The 19,696-nt window shown below is 46.4% G+C and overlaps 1 protein-coding gene and 1 long non-coding RNA gene across 3 annotated transcripts; both read left to right on the plus strand.

The window, feature by feature from the left end:
- Positions 1–5,694: 5,694 nt before the first annotated feature.
- LOC147343456 (lingual antimicrobial peptide) lies at positions 5,695–7,618 on the plus strand. Its single transcript, XM_086379804.1, has 2 exons — positions 5,695–5,894; positions 7,380–7,618. The coding sequence occupies exons 1-2, from the start codon at positions 5,837–5,839 to the stop codon at positions 7,514–7,516; spliced, it is 195 nt and encodes a 64-aa protein (XP_086235930.1). The 5' UTR covers positions 5,695–5,836; the 3' UTR covers positions 7,517–7,618.
- Positions 7,619–8,340: 722 nt separating this feature from the next.
- On the plus strand, positions 8,341–14,680 carry LOC147343457 (uncharacterized). 2 transcript variants are annotated; one of them, XR_015156020.1, is made up of 2 exons: positions 8,341–9,284; positions 12,637–12,769. It is a non-coding gene; the product is annotated as an uncharacterized LOC147343457 (long non-coding RNA). The 2 variants fall into 2 exon arrangements; XR_015156019.1 differs by lacking the exon at positions 12,637–12,769 and adding an exon at positions 14,303–14,680 and having other exon boundaries at positions 8,921–9,284.
- Positions 14,681–19,696: the final 5,016 nt, after the last annotated feature.

The raw sequence follows: 19,696 nt of genomic DNA on the forward strand, positions 1-19,696 counted from the left end.
ACCCTATCTTAAGAAGAGAGATGGTCATTTCAGTAAAAAAAAAAAAAAAAAAAGCAAGAATCAGATATAAACTAACTATAAAAAACCCACTTTAGACATCAAATATAAAGGCAAGTGGATTTAAAATGAAAGGATGGAAACAGATATGCTGTTGTCATTGTTTAGACCCTCAGTCGTGTCCAACACTCTTGAGACCCCCATGGAATCATCCAGTCAAGACTACTGCAGTGTGTTGCCATGCCCTCCTCTGGGGAATCTCCCCGACCCAGGGATCAAAACCATGTCTCTGCATCTCCTGCATCTCAGGCAGATTCTTTACTGTTGACCTGACAGATATACTACGGAAACATTAATTTAAAGAAAACATGGTAGGCTGTATTGGTTAATTGACAGGCTTCCTGGTGGCTCAGATGGTAAAAAATCTGCCTGCAATGTGGGAGACCTGGGTTCTATTCCTGGTTTGGGAAGATGCCCTGAAGGAGGGCATGGCAACTCACTCCAGGGTTCTTGCCTGGAGAATCCCCATGGACAGAGGAGCCTGGCAGGTTACAGTCTATGCAGTCACGAGGGTCAGACACGACTGAGTGACTAAGCACAGCACAATCAAATAACTTTTAGAACAAGGACCAGATATAGAGAGGGGTATTTACCCTAATGATAAAATGTTTAATTCATCAAGAATACATATGAATACTGAATCAGAATGTACTTAGCAAAGGAATTTTAAAATTCTTAAAGAAAATTTATAGGAAAAAGAGGAGAAATAGACAAATTAACAATTATAATTGGACTTTCCCAGGCAATCCAGCGGTTAAAATTCCAAGCTTTCAATGCAGGGGGCACAGATTCGATTCCTGATTGAGCAACTAAGATCTCTTATACCATATAGAAAACTCACCCCGAGATAGATTAAAGGTTTACACATAAGGCCTGAAACCACAAAACTCCTGAAAGAAAGCATAGGAGAAAAGTTCTTTGGCATGGGTCTCCACAAGGATGGTTTTGAGCTTGTCGCCAAAAGCACAAGCCACAAAAACAAAGCCAAATTGTAGGATCCATCAAACTGAAAAGCTTCTGCACAGCAAAGGAAACAATGAACAAACTGAAAAGACGGTGCTCTTTTAACGCTCCAGTGATCTCTGAGGCTGGGGGAGATGGCAGCAGTGTTGCGGGAAAGAGAGTGGGGTGAGAGAGGATGGTCGCATCCCAGGTCACGTCCGAGTCCCTGGGATGGCCGCTGAATGTGGGTACTTGGCTTCGCACAGGCAGAGATTCAAGAGCGAGTCACAGTGAAGTGAAGGAAGGTCAGTCCAGGGAGGAAACACGCTACACGGAGAGTGTGGGCCATCTTGGAAGGCAAGCGCAGCACCAGGGTATGGGGCTGTCGGTGTTTATAGGGGTGGGTCATTTCATAGGCTAATGAGTGGGAGGAGTAATCCAGCTATTTTGCAGAAAGGGTGGGGATTTACAGGAACTGAGTCAGCACCCACTTTTTGACCTTTATGGTCAGCCTTGAAATTGTCACAGCGCCTCTGGGTATGTCACCTAACTGCTGTGTTACAAAGGGATTTAAAAAAATATATTTACTTCAGGTCTTAGTTGTGGTATGCAGGATATTTATCTCAGCACACTGGCTTAGTTGCCTCACGGCATGTGGAGAAGGCAACCCATTGCAGTATTCTTGCCTGGAAAATTCCATGGATGGAGGAACCTGGGGGCCAAGGTCCATGGGGTCGCAAAGAGTCGGACACAACTGAGCGACTTCACTTTCTTTCTTTGGTGTGGAATCCTAGTTCCCAGGCCAGGGACTGAATCCACATCCCTTGCACTGCAAGGCAGATTCCTAACCACTGGACCACCAGGGACGTCCCTGTCATTCTTTTAAAGGTTGTGCCCCACCCAATTCCGGTCTCATTAGCACCAGATAGCTGGCATTTGACAGCACTATTCAAGCTTTCGTGTTAATAGGAGAATGTCCTGGTAAAGCTCTCAGGACACTGTGGTGACTGCAGGAGGCAGGCAGGAACATTGGAAGAGAGGTTGATTTTGCTCCAAGTTACATCACTGCCACTTAGTAGACTGTGGCCTTGGACACATCTTTTTGTTGGATTTGCAGCCAATTTTAATCGACTTTTTAAGTCAGTTTTGCCTGTGGCCTCAGACATGGCTTTCTAGTCCTCGGGATCATCTTGTATAAACCTTGGGTCATACCTACCTGGTGGGTTTGTTTAGGGGAATTCAAAGAGATAATTTGAATAAAAGTGGCCAGCTACTGAGCAAGGCTCATTGCAAAATATAATTGTGGGACAAGTTCAAAGAAGAAACTAGTAAAAGTGTCAGTGGGGGAGCACAGCATTAGACCCAGCCCTGGTCCCCTTTTGAGGGCAGGTCCCCATGTGACTGTCAGAATCCATGGTGCCTGCCCGTCCATAGGAGAAGGGAACTGGGGACAATGGCCTCTGCCCATTAACACCCAGGGCTCCGTGATGAGAACACCTGTTTGTGGAGTCGTAGATGTGAAGGGCTTTGCTCTTCAAAACCTTATCTGTAGGACTGGGACCCCCCTTCTTGCCTGAGGAACTGAGGTGCTTTCCCACAAAGAGCCTGCCTCAATTTCCTACTCACAGGTTAAATGTTTGGGGACACAGCATTTATCTTCCCTTTGAAGAATGAAACCATGAGTTACCTCTCAGCCCAGGCATGAAGCAACCACGATCCACATGGCCTTGTTTGGCTTTGAACCTGGGAAAACTAATAATTCGTGTAGACTTGACCTAAAATTAACCCTTCCCTCTATCCTATATGAACTCATCTCTGGTTTCTGGTGAGCCACCCCATGGTGTCTTGGGTGTGTGACCTCATTGCCGAGGCAACAGGACCCTTCCCTGATGGACAGAATGCCCCTGGGCACTATCTCCAGGATTAACATAGCTGCAAAACACTCACTTTAGACCTTGCCAAGGAAAATAAGCCACTGCAATTGTGCAATTCCTGACAAGGGCCGTGTCCCACTGGTGAGGAACCATGGCAAGAAACTCCCTTGAAACTCACCATGGCACCCTGACCAGCCTTTTGGAAACGCCCTTCTATGAAAAGTCATGCCTGGTCTTGCACATAAAACTGCATCATCAGCTTCCTTAAAAGAAAAAAAAAATCTGCTGTGCTGCAAATCATAGATCACTAAAACACACCAATTTTTGTTTTGTTTATTTATTTAGGCTGCAGCAGATCGTAGTTGTGGCATGTGGGATCTAGTTTGCTGACCTGCTGTGCTTGGGAGTATAGAGTCTTACCCACTGGACCATCAAGGAAGTCCTGTAAAATAGCATTTTTAAAAATTACTTTTTAAAAAAACTTTGAATTGGAGTATAGCTGATTAATAATGTTGTGATAGTTTCAGGTGGACAGCAAAGAGACTCAGCCATGCATATACATGTATCCATTCTCCCCCAAACTCCCTTCCTGTCCAAGCTGTCACATAACATTAAGCAGAGTTCCCTGAAAAGCAGCATTTTTCAATGAAGAGACACAGTAGACAATGATTTAGTCGCACTTCTCTCTTAGTGTAGTATTATAGCATGTATGTAAATTGACCCTGTAGTATAGATTTTGCCTGCAAGGTCTATAAGTAAACAAATATATATATATATGTATATATAAATGTATAGATAATTATATATATAGGTCGATGATGTCTACCTCTCTCAAATATCATTTAGAGCTAAAGCAGAAGGAATCATGATCAAGACCACTTATTTTCCATCAGAAAAATCCTATCCCTGGGTGCCAGCCAGGGACTCTGCTTGAGGCAGCCTCCATGGCTTTGCCGAGTCTCAGATGCGAGACTCTGAGCCACAGCGGGGGACCTGAACAGGACAGAAGCTCAGGGGGCTCCTTCAGGATGGGGTCCTCCCGGGTACCCACATTTCTAAAGGGCTTGGAGTTCTACTCAGAGCTTCATGGCGAGTTCCATCCTGAGATTTAGCGCTTCTGAAAAGCCAGATCAGTGTCTCTCCAACACTGAGATGGACAGAGGTTACTAAGTGAGGGATGTTACTTAGTGATGGAGGCCCCCCAAACCCAGTGAAGGGGTCCCCACTGTTGGGCCTGCTTCGTGATACTAGACTGGGGACATGCGTTCAGTGGCAGCGTCATCCTCCCGCCCTGTCTCTGATGAATGGAAACAGAGCACCCCTCTGCCCATCACGTGTCCCACTGAGATTTCATGAGACAGGTGTGTGATTGTGTTGCAGAGAATTAATAAAAGTTTTTTTTCCCCTCTTTCTTTTTTCCCTTTTGTGTCTTTCTCCACTTTAACTGTTCCTAACGTACAGTCTGTATTGATAACCAAGTTTCTTCTATGTAGAAGACTAACCTATTATGGGAACTACACCTGACACCTATGGCCCTCCATTTCTGCAGGAGCCACATTCTGCATCTATTATCATTTAACTTATTCTAGGCACATCCTGATACTTTACTTTATTGCATCATAAACCTCCCCTTGTAGTTTGTTTTTCCCTTCCTTTGCTCTATGTTACCTCATGTTGATGCTTAACTTTATGGTGCAGTCTCTTTGGAAGCCACCCCTAGTGGATTGCTTTCCCCCTTTGTATTACAGGAAGAAAGTCACCAGGAAATCCCCAAAGGACAATGGACCCAACCACCAGGACCAATTGCCAGACCCAAATACCTAGCTACCTGACACTGGCCTGGTGACTGTTTCCAAAGAGTGCAAAAGAGAGAATTCAGGACCCCTACACCTTTTGTCCTGTATCTCCAAGCCCTGACTGTGAGCCCTGACTGTATGGTCCCCTGGATTCCCGATGGAGGGGAGACAGGCTCCTTGAGGCAGGAACCTATTGTGTTCTCCCTTCTGCTGGCTTAAGGGTTAAAGCCATCTTTCCATTTGTCCAAAACTCTGTCTCTACAATTTTTGTTCAGATCCAGTGGGCAAAGAAACCAAGATTTTGGCAGCGACTGTTGCTGCCATCCCATAACAGGCTAGCTGGCGTGGGGAGCAGGTCGCGATCACTGGGTCTCTTCCCTCAGCGCCCCCGGAGCCAGAAAGAGCGTGGCTGTCACTGCAGATGCTGGGAGTCAGCAAGTCTTGCCCAGGGAGTAAAACTGCCTCTGAACAAGTTAGTCCCTATTTGGGCCTGAAACAGCCTTTCATGGAAACAGTGTATGTGTATGCTTAGTCATGTCCAACTCTCTGCAACCCCGTAGACTGCAGCCCACCAGGCTCCTCAGTCCATGGGACTCTCCAGGCAAGAACACTGGAGTGGGTTACCATTTCCTTCTGCAAAAGGAACTATAGATATAAAGAAAGTGAAGTCGCTCAGCCATGTCTGACTCTATGCAACCCCATGAACTGTAGCCCACCAGGCTCCTCCATCCATGGAATTTTCCAGACAAGAGTACTGGAGTGGGGTGCCATTTCCTTCTGCACAGGAAAACACTGGGCAGATTCAAAGCCCTAAGCGAAGGTTCAGCAAGAAGTCTGTGCCCCTGCCAGGGGAAACAGGCAAGTCTGTGCCCCTTGCCACACCCCTGCCCATCAGCTGAACTGACTGCCAGGTAGAAGCTTCTGGTCAAAAGGGCAGCAGGAAAGCTTTTTCTGGGGATTTCCACAGCCTCATTAGCATACGAGTGACTGCCCCTGCTTTGTGCTATGAAGGCCACTCTCATGACACAAAGGGAAGAGGCTCAGTTAACCAGTTCCTAATAACCAAATCCACAGCCAGCGCGGAATTCCTCCCGAAACCTGGGACCTTTATAAAGCAGCAAACGCAGCCTCTTCTCCAGCATCAGCTGCAGAGCTCGGGACGCCAGCATGAGGCTCCATCACCTGCTCCTCGCGCTCCTCTTCCTGGTCCTGTCTGCTGGGTCAGGTGAGCTCGTGGGAGCCCCAGGGGGAGCTGCGGGCTCTCTCTCCAATTTCTACCTCCTTTTGTCCTGCTAACCCCATCCACACGTGGTCAGACTAAACCACCGTATTTGATGCTTCTGAGAAGCCAGCGCTGAGTCCTTAGTAGCGAGAGGGGTCTGAGAACCGCCCTGCAAAATTCCTGGTTGTTTCTAAGCCACTCTAGCGAGTCAAAGCTTCTGAGCCCATCTCCTCATTGGTTTCATGAGGAGGAAACAGAAGATGCCTCTGTTAAGTGACTCTCCTTTTTTTCTTTTTCATAAAAGCAAGAAATTTTTGTCCCATGACAGAAGCACAGAATGTCGCTTTATAAATCTTTCTATTTGAAGGGTGGTGGCTCTGGGGGACCAGAGAAGTCCAGAGGAGAGTCAGGCCGAGCCTGGGCTTGGGGAGTTGCCCTTGGGACGCTCAGTGCTGAGTCTCCTCAGGGGGAAGGTCTTCCAAGACACGTCACTGACGATGCGACCCTCGCTCCACAGCTGGGAGGCAGCACATCCAAAGCAGTGTGCTGGATCGGCTGTCTGATTTTCATCTTACCCTTGATATTTCCGGAAATAGGATGAAAATATGTAGGAAGGAAGGAGGGAGGGTGGGAGAGAGGGAGAGGCTGCGGAGACTGAGACCTGAGACAACTGATTAGATGTCAAAATCAAGTTGAAAAGGCCTTCTCTGATCAGTGTTGTTTATGCCTGTAACCCAACTCTTAGCCCAGTGGCAGGGAGAGAGGACAGGGGTGTAAGGAATGTGGCCTCTCAGTGCCCGGGCCCCGGGTTCAATCCCTGGACGGGGAACTAGAGAGGGACCAGATGTGCCTTTTGGCCAAAAGAGAAAAAGGCCTGTGAGGAAGACGGGAAGGCCCCTGGTCGGGAGGAAACCAAAAAGGGAGGACGAGAGGGGTTGACTCCCACCAGCGCTGAGACCGTTCTGAGTCAGCAGAGACAATGATACAAAACTTTTTTTCTGAACCATTGTCACTGTCAGCTGTAAGTTACTTTGAGAGTAAGTTCTATTTAAACAGTTCTTACACTTTCAGCTGCATCTTTTCCTCCTATCTCAGCTCCATTACTTGACTGACTCCATGAGTTGGAAAACAACTGTGAAAATAGACCCCTGTGGGCCACTTCTGACTCCTGGCAGGAAGGTGGATGTAGCAGAGCTTCCCGGTCTTTGCCCTCGTGGTGGAGCTGACCCCGCACACAACCGGGGTCCTCATGCCCCAGTCCCTCAGCCTGTGGTTCTGGAAACGGGAGGGTCCACCAGAGCCTGGGCAGGGTCAGCGTCTGTCTGGAAGCTGGTCCATGGGGTCCTGGACTCACATCTTTTTGTCACGAGGCTGTGTCCGCATCTCAGCACAGAAAGCCCCAGGGCCTCGCTCAGAGGGGACACAGCTGGCCTTCTTGAGATGCCACTTTCCTGCTGACACGTTTTTCCCTCTTCCTTCTCTTTTTAGGATTTACTCAAGGAGTAAGAAATTCTCAAAGCTGCCGTAGGAATAAAGGCATCTGTGTGCCGATCAGTTGCCCTGGAAGCATGAGACAGATTGGCACCTGTCTCGGAGCCCAAGTAAAATGCTGCAGGAGGAAGTAAAAGAAGGCGAAGACGTGGCCAGGACTGATGCGGAGTCAGAAACTGTGCCCTTGGACAGAGAGTTTAAAATTTAAACCAGAATAAATTTTGTTCAAAGTTAAAGAATCTTGCCCACTGGTCACTGAGGTTGTTGTGTGGTGTCTGATCCCAGGTGAATTCTGAAAGCCCTGAGGATGCTCTCTGAGCTCCCCACGCGAACCATCGGGGAATCCTGGTGGGGTGCTCTGTGCTCCCAGGGGTGTGACCCTCTGTTCCTCGGGGGTCTAGCCTTCCCCAGCCCCTCTGTCTACTGTCCTTCCTGCTTCCCAGCCCAGGGCACCCTGTCCTGCCCCACGTCTCTCCTCAAACATGCACCCCAGGGGTCCAGAATCACCAGCACACCAGTCCCATAGGAAAGCCCCCACCCCCGCTCCAGGAGGAAACCCCCCTCCCCTGTCCCCTGCAGCCCTCACTTCCATTTGGTTTGTGCTTCTTACTCCTGCCTTGTGCGCACGTGGATACACTTCTGATTCCCTTTTGGGCTGTAAGATCTCTATAGGCATGGATTGTCCTATTCCTGTAAGTGCTGGGCATTGAGACGAGACATTGCTTCACAAATTGTCATCAACTGAATGACAGAGTTGACATGGACAAAGCATGTCTCTCTGTGTGTACATGATATGATGCAACTAGATGCTATGGACAAACAAGTCCTATGGAACGTCCACAAGTCCTGTGGAAAGCACAATGCAGTGAAGACAACACAGCATAGGACACAGAGACCGCAGCGGGCGGGGCGAGCATTCTGACCTCAGCCTGCTTGCAGTTTCTTCAGAGGGTTTGCTAGTTAAACCAAGAGCCTTGCTGGTGCTTGCTGTACATGTGAGCAGCTCTCTGGTCTTTGTACTAACTCTTCCCTCAGTGCAAGCTGAGGTCACCAAGGGGATGGTGTTAGGAGACAGGGCCTTTGGGAGGTGCTTTGGTCATGAGGGTGGGACCCTCCTGGGTGGAATGAGGGCCTTTATGAAAGAGACCCCAGAGAGATGGCTCACCCCTTGTGCCCTCTGAGGACACAGGGAGAAGACCGCCATCCACCAGCCACCTGCTCTGTCTTGATCGTGGAACTCCCAGCCTCCAAAACTGAGAAGTAAGGGTCTGTTGTTAGTAAGCCACCTATTACAATACCACATGTAAAATAGATAGCCGGCAGAAATTTGCTGTGTGACTCAGGAAACTCAAACAGGAGCTCTGCGACCAGCTAGAAGGGTGGGATGAAGTTTCGGGAGGGAGGGGACATGGGTGAACCCATTGATGATTCTGTTTTTCTATGACAGAAAACCACAAAATTCTGTAAAGCAATCATCCTTCAGTTAAAAAACAAAGCGTAAAACAAGAGCCACCTGGCCTATGGTGTTTCTGTTTCAGTAGCCTCAAAGGGCAGACACATGACAAGTGAGAATTACAGCACAGGTGGAATTAAGATACCTAATCATTCAGCCTTAAGATAGGGAAATGACGTGGAGTATCTGGCTGTGCCCAATGTCGTCTCATTACAAGGAGCTTTAGACTTGGTGGAGGGTTGCAGACCAGTGCCAGAGAGATGCGTGCTGAGAGGCTAAACCAGCTCTGGCTCACACTGATGTGGAGAGGCCATAAGTCAAGGAGCGCAGGCAGCTTCTAAGCGTGAGAAGGAAGGAAGCCTCCAGAAGGAATGGCATCCTGCTGACACCGTGATTTGAAGCCAATGAGACCCATTTGGGACTTTGGACCCTCAGAACCACAATAACAAGTATGTGTTCCTTTAAGCCATGTAGCTTGTGGCAATTTGCTACAGCTGCAACAGGAAATCAATACAGCAGGAGCTTAAAATCATGCCTTGAGCTTAAAATTAGCAGCTCAAGAGAGACAAACCTGTGTGTGTTTAATGGAGGAAAAAAATGATAACATTTTATTCAGCTTTATATTTCTTTTTTCGCAGAAATGCTCATGGTGCATCTGCCAACTCCTTTTTATCTCCAAGGTTGTATTTTGGACTCAGTCTTACACCTCATATATTTTATATCCCTTTTATCCTTTATTTTTAATTTTTTTATCATGGAAAGTTTATCTGATATTGAGTGTGGTTTGGTGGTACCTCAATTAAACTTTTATCATATTTTTTATTGGGATTTCAATTTTTAATTTTTGCTTAACTTTTTAAGTTTTATTCTAAATGTATCTGCTGATGCTTTATTGCCCTAACATTTCTGAGTGTCGTGTTGGACTCTTGTGTGAGAGGAATGCTCTTCTAATTTCAGCACCAAGAAGAGGGTGGCTTTTCCATGTAACTTATGAACCAAACAGGTTCCCACTCTGGTGTTAGGCCAACCTTTCCACCTGGGTCTTGGGTCTCATTTCCCTTGCTTACTTGTGAGTGAGGCCCAAATCAGCTCTACCTCTTGCCACCATCTACTCAGTCTATGGAGAAGGCAATGGCAACCTACTCCAGTACTCTTGCCTGGAAAACCCCATGGACGGAGGAGCCTAGTAGGCTACAGTCAATAGGGTAGCTGGGAGTCAGACATGACTGAGCGACTTCACTTTCACTTTTCACTTTCATGCATTGGAGAAGGAAATGGCAACCCACTCCAGTGTTCTTGCGTGGAGAATTCCAGGGACGAGGGAGCCTGGTGGGCTGCCGTCTATGGGGTCGCATAGAATCGGACATGACTGAAGCGACTTGGCAGCAGTAGCACTGAATCTATAAAAACTAAAAGCAGGGATTTACCCGGCAGTCCAGTGGTTAAAGACTTCATGCTGCCAATGTAGGTGGCTGGATTCCATCCCTGGTTGGGGAATTAAGATTCCACATGCTAAAGGAGAGGCCAAAAGTTATAAAACAGACAAATAAAAAACACCCCAAAAAGCCAGTGTTTTTTTAAAAAAACAAACCTAAAACAACGAAACAGCTCTTCTTTGACATGATAGTACCATCAGCTCGGTCTTCTTTGCACTTAGTTCTTCAGCAAAACTCTTTGGAAGGAGTGTCTGCAGCCCCCACTTCCTCTCATCATTCTCAGGGGTATTGGTACCATCAAGTCTGTCTGGTCCCCCCTCCTCCCCCAGGATGACTCCTGCCAATGGGGATCACAAGGCATCCTGTGTGACCTCACTCACCCCTTCCTCTGCTCTTTGTTGACCTGGCCCCTAATTGTGTAGCCATGGACAGGGGCTCTCAGGTGTCTCTGGCTGAGTGGATGGGTCGCAGTCCACCTGAGAAGGGCAGAGGAGACAACTGCAAGGTAGGTTTTCAGGAGCGAGAGAGACATCTGTGGTTGAAGAAGGGGTGGGAATAGATGCGTAGCATTTAGGGAGTCAGTGTAAAGGATCACTTTCAGTATAAAAGTACGAGAGAGGAATGTGGCCAATTGCCTTTAGCCTATACTTTCTTTTCTATTATTATAAAAGTACTGTTGCTGGGGCCAAGGAAGTAAAACCCTCACAGATATTCTGTAGAATTAAGTAAGGCTTATTTAAACAGCTTGCTACAAACACTCTATTTTTAGGTTGATGTCACTAAAGTAAAATAGATCTCCACTTAGTGAAAGATTCAAATGCAGATCAAAAGACTAAAAGTGAAAACATTTTATTGCTAAGTTGCCTCAGGACAGAGAGAAAAATGTCAGAACATATAGTTCACGTAAGATGGAAGAGAGGTGGGTGAGTGAAGGCTAGAGACCATGACGTATTATGACCTGCTTTGACCTGTTATGTTTGGAATGGGTGAGTGGGTGCTTGTGCTCGGGAACGATAAAGCAACTTAATGGGCTCTCTCCAGATCCTCAAAACCCTAAGGATCAGGCCCTAGCCTTCCTTCCTTTTCTCCTTCCCTCCTTCCCTCCCTGATTCCCTCCATTCATCTATTTATTCATTCACCCACAGGTTGACTTTTCCATACTAGGACCTGTTCATACAAACATTTGACTGACTACCTGCTCTATGCCAGGCACTGTTCTAGGTACTGAGAATGTGAGATAATAAAACAGGACTTGTTGCTTTAGAAATTTACATATAAAGAAAAAGAGAGATATGAACACTGTAAAGCAAAACTGAGTGGAGAGAAGGAAGAGATGGAGAAATTTTTCAGTTATTTACCTGGTATGCATGTGTGCTAAGTCACTTCAGTCATGTCCAACTCCTTCCAACCCCATGGACTACAGCTCATCAGGCCACTCTGGCCATGGGATTTCCCAGGCAAGAATGGTGGAGTGAGTTGTTTGACATCCAGGGGATCTTCCTGACCCAGAGATCAAAACTGCATCTCCTGCATTGGCAGGTGGGCTCTTTAGCACTAGGACCACCTGGGAAGCCCCACAGCTAGTACCCTTCTATGCTTTTAACTTAAGAATATGTTGATATAATACCTGTATTAACAAATACTCTAGCCTGTAAAGCCTCACCTGGTTGTGGTCTATGCAAGAGATGGCATGGTAAGCTTGCTTAGGATGGATCAGTCTCTCTGGAAATGGTAGCAATAAATATGTTGAGAGTGCAAAAGGAGAGAAGATCATTTCTGTTTTCAAAATTCTTTTTGCTTTTTAATTGGAAAAGGTGTGTGTGTGGAGTGGGGGCAGTATTTATTCTGAAAGGACAAAGAGATAGATGCAGAGATATGCAATAAAGCTGAATAAATAGATGAATAATTTGTTAACAGAATTCAATTTTTAATTATTTTTCTCAAAAAAAACAGCCCCAAACCTCAGAGCCATAAGCAGAAGTGAGCATCAATGTGGAAACCCTGACTTCCTGCAAACTTCTTCCTTTACAAAAAAGGCAAACACTTGGGTCTGTGACCTTGTGTCCATAGATGAAACACCCTCAAATTACTCCCAGGCCATAACTGAATACCTCTAGTAGGGCTTCCCAGGTGGCGCAGTGGTAAGGAAACACAAGAGACTCAGATCTGATCCCTAGATCAGCAAGATCCCCTGGAGTAGGAAATGGCAACCCACTACAGTACTCTTGCCTGGAAGATTCCATAAACAGAGGAACCTAGTGGGCTACATTCCATAGCATTGCAAAGAGTCGAACCAGACTGAGCACAGTACCACCACCAGTCAGAATACAAGTCTTTTCTCTCTGTTTTTCAAACTCTTTCCCAGATCGCCTGCCCGATTCAGGTGTGCCATCAGACACTGCCAGGTCAACTTGGAATCCAGAAAGCTCCTCTTCCATCATGAGGCTCCTGTACCTTCTCTTCCTCTTACTCATATGCCTTATCCAGACGGTATCAGGTAACTGGCAGCTATAGCTGGCTCCAAACTTGGAGCCTGGAGTAGGGAAAGTCAGGTTGATTCCTCATTCAGTGATATGCTGAAATACATAACAACGGAATAATATATCTGAAAGAAGCATGCATATACAATATGCTCCATTTGTCAAATAAAGAAAGAGAAGCTTAAAGTGAAAAATAGTCTCCCGTGATTGCCCTTAACTAGTTGGTACCAAGTCCATAAATTCTAATGGTGATAGATAACATTTACGGGAGACTTTACAGCTTACAAATCATTTCCATGTGACTAACAGTAACACTAATAGTAATAGCAAATGATATTGACCACTTCCTCTTTACTGAGACACTGAAATTTTTAATGTTTTATCCCAAATGTATTCCTCATAGCAGTATTTACAGGATAGGTGTTTTTAGCACCGTTTTACAGCTGGGATTTAGAAATAAAGTAATTTGTTCAAAGTTGTGCCGGTTGTGTGTAGGGAGGACTTTAACTCAAGCCCAAGCGGATCTGATTTCAAAGACCATGTTTTTATTAAATATTCAACAATCCTAAAAAACAAATTTACTTGCTGAGTTATATAAACAACAAATTTATATATTTGTTTATATATTTATATATATATAAATTTATATATTTGTTTATATTTAAACAACAAATACTTTACTTGTGATCTGTGCATCACTCGGGACATACTTATCCTGCAAGGTTATGTGTTGCTCAGCTGCAATCCAAGCTAAACTGGGTGTCCTGCATTTTCCCTGCAGCCCTTCTCAGGTGACAGCATGCTCCAGGCTGTGCTGTGGTGACAGAACCTCCAGATCTTAGCATCTTCAAAGAGCCAAAGTTAATTCTCGCTGAAATGATGCCAACCCGGGAGGGCCCGGGTGCTCTGATCAGACACCGCACCCCCGAGGAGCAGCCACCACCATGGGTGCTGATGGTCCTGTGTCCGAGCAAAGCACTCTCAGGACTCTTGTGCTAGTGATTAAGGGCCCCAGCCCTGAAGGGAAACGTCAGTTCTGCTCAGAAGTCATTAACCAAGCAGGTCCAGTTGTTTAGTCACTCGGTTGTGGTCCACTCTTTGCTACCCCATGGACTGTCGCCCACCAGGCTCCTCTGTCCATGGGATTCTCCAAGCAAGGATACTGGAGTGCGTTGCCATTCGCTTTTCCAGGGGATCTTTCTGACACAGGGATTGAATCTGCATCTCCTATGTCTCCTGCAATTGGCAGGTGGATTCTTTACCACTGAGCCATCAGGGAAGCCCAGGGGAAGCCCCATAGACCCTGTTTAAATGAATGAGCATGATCACCTTCCTACAGAACAATTTATGGCCCCTTCTCAGCTTTTCTACAATTTTAAAAAATATGGAAAAACATTCTAAGCTTGTAGGTCACACCAAACTGAGGAGAGTGCCAGTTCTGTCCCTGTGGACTGTAATTTGGAGTTCCTTGCTATACAAGATGAATTCTGGTAGCTTTAGTTACACATGCCTTATTTATTTGTTTCTTTTTCACCTCTCCTTCCTTTATAGGGAAAGGAAAAAAGAAAAACCTTGAATGTGAGAAAATGGGTGGTGCCTGCAAGTATCAGAACACTCATGGGTGTGTCATCCTGCCTGGAGAATGCAGGAGTCGGAAGAAACACTGTTGCAGAGTCTAGTTTCAGCATCGGAGCATCCACAGCAGCAGGAGACACTCCCCACCGATGAGTCCTGTTTAAAAAGAGCCACTGTTCACTCGGGTCCTTGGGGTCTTTCTGAGCGCAGGAGGTCATGAACTGGATGGGAAGATTTCAGTTGGAAGTCTGGTCACACCACTCGTTAGCTGATTAACTCTGGACAGGCCTTTCCTTTCCTAGGTCTCAGTCTCTGCTCCTGTGACAGTTTAAATGGATGTTCTCCACAACCTCATTTTGTTGTTGGTGGGTTTACTTGCTAAATCGTGTCCGACTCTTCTGTGACCCCATGGACTGAGGACCCAGTTCATGCGATTTTCCAGGCAAGAATACTGGAGTGGGTTGTCCTTTCCTTTTTCAGGAGATCTTTCTGACCCAGGAATCGAGCCCGCATCTCCTGTGTCTCTCGCATTGGCAGGCAGAGTCTTTAGCACTGAGCCCCAGGAAAGCCAACCTGTTAATATATGTCTACAAATGTATGGACTTGGGGCAAGAGCTTTGAGTGTGTGTGTGTGTGTGTGTGTGTGTTATAGTATGAAAAGTCACCGAGGTTTTGTGTCTCTTTGTGGAAGGACGTCTGTGTTTCCATTGGCATATGGGTTTCCACATGGTCAACGTGTGCTTAACGTCACAAGAGACAGCAAACTGCTTTCTGAAGCAGCTGTGGTCGCTGCTGATAATCTCAGTGGCCTCTGAGTTCCCAGTCTCTCAATGTTCCCATCCCTCGTCACACCTCCATGTAAAATTCTCAGTGTTTCTCTGTTAAAAGGATGAAGGACAAATTCTCTAGTGTCTCAGATCCTTCACCCGTTGGCCATACTTTCTCGAGTTTTATCTTATCTCAGCCTGGTTCTCAAACTAACCCCTGACACAGTGTCAGTTGTCTTTCTGGCGTATTGTGTTCTCCTCACACTGAAACACACTTAAGCTACTTGTCCTCCGACTTTCCCTGCCTGATTTGTACTCACTTTTTATAGTCTCAGCTCACACATGGCCTTCACTGGGGAGACATCCTTCATTCACCCAACTTGAGTAAGAGAAGAGACTTTAGTTCCATGGCCTCAGCTACCAGTACAGTTTTCAGCACACAGTAGGTGTTCAATAGATGTTGACAGAATAGTCGATGAATAAAGAAAACGATAGAATGAGGCTTCAGCTTTCCAATGTAATTCAGGGATGATCCATTAAATGTGAATTCCTCAGTTTACTTAATTCATGAAGTTCCATCAAACATGAGTCCTTCAGTTCCTCCTTAAACAGCAGAAGCTCCTACCAGGGCACACCCCTGGTATGGGAATAAGACAATTTATTTCAGTCACACAAGTTTAGCATTCTACTACTGTGTAATGGCAACCCACTCCAGTACTCTTGCCTTGGAAATCCCATGGACGGAGGACCCTGGTAGCCTACAGTCCATGGGGTCGAGAAGAGTTGGACTCTACTGAGCGACTTCACTTTCACTTTTCACTTTCATGCACTGGAGAAGAAAATGGCAACCCACTCCAGTATTGTTGCCTGGAGAATCCCAGGGATGGGAGCCTGGTGGGCTGCCATCTATGGGGTTGCACAGAGTCGGACCAACTGACGTGACTTAGCAGCTTAGCAGAAACTGTGTCCACAACCTGCAGAAAGAAGAAAAATGTCTGTTTTTGGAAGAAAGTATTGAGATTACTATCCAAGGGAGGAAATAATTCAGTCCAACCGGGAATCCCCAAAATATACTGCCAGGAAAGTATTCTGTCTTATGCACTGCTTTTTCCTCACTTTGTCCCTCCTATTTACTTGCTTGTTAAGTTGAAGGACAAGGCCAGATTTCAAGAGTCTGTTATAAACAGTAATTTTATGCTGCAACTTGGAAGCTGGGATCAGGGACTTTAAACATCTCTCTTGCACTGACATTTACAGCCTGCCACTGTGCCCTCTGAAATGGGCCATTGTGGAGTTCTCAGATAATGTCTTTCGGAAACACATTAAAACTTCATACTTTGTGTTTCTATCTTCCTGGAAAGGGATCCCACCAAAAATAAGATGGTAACGCAGCCCTCAGATACTTACTAAAATGTGTAAATGTACTCACACAGTATGCCATGCACTTGAAGAGTGTCAGCAATACTCTGAAGGTCACTCCCCATTCCCAGGCTAAGAACATACCCCTGCTTTCAGGGTCTCTCAGATAAGTCTTACAATTAAGATTAAAGATCTAAACATTAAGACACTGAAGCCAAGGACCTAGCATGATCAGGGCACCAGCTGAGGGGAGAGAGGTTTCTAAAAGAGAAAAGGAATAGCCCACCTGGCTCCAAACCAGGACTAAGGTTGATTTGGGACTTCTCTGGTGGTCCAGTGGCTGGGAGTCCACCTGCCAGTGCAGGGGACACGGGTTTGATCCCTGGTCCTGGAAGATCCCACATGCCTCGGGGCACCTAACCCCATGTGCCAAATGGCTGAGCCTGCGATCTAGAGTCCAGGACCCGCAACAAGGGAGGCCACTGCAATGAGAAGCCTGAGGACCACAACTAGAGAGGAGCCCCCAGTCACTGCAACTAGAGAAAGCTCGGGCTCAGCTGCAAAGACCCAGCGCAGCCAAAAATTAAAAAAAAAAAAAAAAGATTGCTTTTCTTACCTCTTAGGAGGTGGGGGAGATAAGCAAGTGCCCCCCAAGGACCCTCTAAGTCCAGCCTGTCCACTCTTGGGCATTAGTAGCGGTCACCAGCTTTGGAGCCCAGGTTGAGTGGTCAGAGGGCTGGCTCTCATTGGCCTCAAATTGTTGAGGGGTCAACGCCCTGTGGGGTCAATGCCAGGGCTGGCGACAGGCTCACACTCCCCGCTCTGCCCACTCAGGGACATTAACCTTGTTTCCACTTTCTTGAACTGCCCATTTTCCCACAGACTGGAGGGAAGGTGCTAGCATTCAGCCTCTAGCAGAGAGCTTGCTCATCACGGGTCCTTGCACCCCCAGCCCTGTGCCACATCATGGAGGCTATCCTGATGCCCACCCATGCCACCCTGGGCTTCATCACAGCAGCTGTGATCCAGGAGCTCTGACCTCTGGACTGCCCATCACTGGGACCCACGGATGTCCTAGCGCCATGCCGAGAATCTCCCACGAGTTCTGTGGCTCTCTCTTCATTCTTCACGAAAGCCCAGTCCCGTTCTCTCTGATTGAAAGTTAGCCCAGTAAGGAAACTGACTTGGGGTCACTCATCTGAGTGAGGCCACAGAATCGATGACTGTCCCCAGTGGGCGCACAGCAGACAGTGGCTTGTTGACCAGAAGCAGACAGAGGACGGGGTCTGGGGGTTGGCATCGGGGGAGCTACTGTATCTATCCAGCCTCTGCTTGCTTAGCTCATTAATCTCTCAGGTTTTGTGAGCTAACACCCTGGGAAGCATGGGGACGCCTGAGCAGTGAGACCTAGGAAAGCAATGATTGGTCAGATGAGTGTATTTACATTAAGGGAGAACATTGGAGGCAGATGAGAGTGAGGGAGAGACAGAGACTGAAGGTGGGTGAGCACAAAGCACAGCAGGGCAGCAAAAGACAACAGCGGATTCCCTGCAGGAGGCGAGGCGCCGGCTCTCAGGGACCCTCCAGCCCCTTGTGGTGCTCACCCACACCAGCCGCTTTTCTCCCCCAAATCCAGGTAGCTGTAGTGTCCCCTCAGCTGTCCCATACATTCAGCTTTTCTGTCTTGAGGCAGGGGCTTCGGTGCCCCATTGGAGGATGAAAGGAATGAAAACAGCTCACCAATCTGACCAGGCATCTTGAGACCAAAAAATGAGGCCGCTGAGTATAATCAATGAGTAAGTTGATTACCAGGTGGGGGGTTGGGAGCACCTTCAGAGCAGGATTCCAAAGCATTCAAAGCTCACGCTACCCTCTAGGAGCCACTGGGACCATTTTATTGCTAACCTGGTATATGTGGGTAGGGGGTTGGAAATAGGAATGTGTTTTCCTAAGATTTGTGAAAGGGTAACTGCTCACATGGGAATACATCAGGGAAGGTTTTTATCATCGTTTGGGGACTAACAGAGCATAGAGGTTGCCTGGTCCTAATGGTTATTAAACAATATCTATTAACTACAAGACCCTGACGACAGAGACGTGATTCACCACACAGGCCAGTTCCGGGCGGGGTCAGCAGAAGGGCGGTGGGAGCTGCACGAGCCCGAGATGGCGTCGGCGATCCTAACAGACATACAGGCACCCTCCTGGTTTTCCTTAATCTGCTGTTTCTCTCCTCTGTCCCCGGGCTTTGGCTGAGCCGTCCCTAACTTAGAGTCTCAGAGGCTGAGTGTTGGATTTCGTTTCCTTTCTCACCCAGAAAATCTTGGGCTTCTCATAAGAAATGATCCCCCTTATTCTGAATGAAGCATTTTCTGTAAAAAAAAAGTCTTCAGAGTGACTGACTCAAGGATTCTCGTACTTTCCCTCTCATCCCAAGATGATGGCTGATTACTCATCCTACATTTATGTAATTAGTCAGAATCCATCAAGTGAAGTGTATTGAAGTTGATTATGACGGTCTTCATACAACCAGAAAAAAAATTAGTCTTACCTTACACAGATTCTAATATCATCTCTAATGGTAGCCATGAGGAAAAACAAGGCTAGAGATATTCAGTGTGGTGTTCAAGTTTGTGGTGAAATCAAAGTTGGATTCAGGAATCTAACTCCAGATTCTGAATTCTTTATTACTGCAGGATGTTCTACTGGTCTCCTTCCTCAAGGATTAGGTATTAGAATCAAGTGAAAATTATTATACATTTTTAGAACTGATAAATTGGCTCATGACTTTTCATAGACTAGTGATAATCTAGAAATTAGGATTTAAAAATAAAGATGTTTATGTTAATGTGCTGACTTTAAAATTCCTTGTAAAAGGAAAATGTGTGCAAGAATAGATAAAATTCTATTTATAAAGAGCAACATAGTGACTTTCACTACCAATTATTATAATCTATGATGATGGCTAGGCTCAAAATACGTGGCATTGGCAGAGGAATTAAAAAAGAATCCCTGAGACAAAAAAGAGCAGCCACAAACAGACTATGCAGACACTGACCACTAGTTTATGATAAAAAGTGACCTTTACATGAGTGGCGGGGGCAGGGGGAGTGGGGGAAGTGAGCTGTTTCTTTAATAAATCATGCAGAGCTGATTGATGATCTATTTGGAGAAAAACTATTTTATGCTCTAAAGGAAGCATGAAGTGGATTATAATGGGGTTTTAAATAAAATTTTTAGATTC

The sequence above is a fragment of the Bos grunniens genome, chromosome 27 (genome assembly GCF_055505025.1).
Source record: "Bos grunniens cultivar Pamir isolate PY7600 chromosome 27, Bosgru_T2T1.0, whole genome shotgun sequence".
NCBI lineage: Eukaryota > Metazoa > Chordata > Mammalia > Artiodactyla > Bovidae > Bos > Bos grunniens.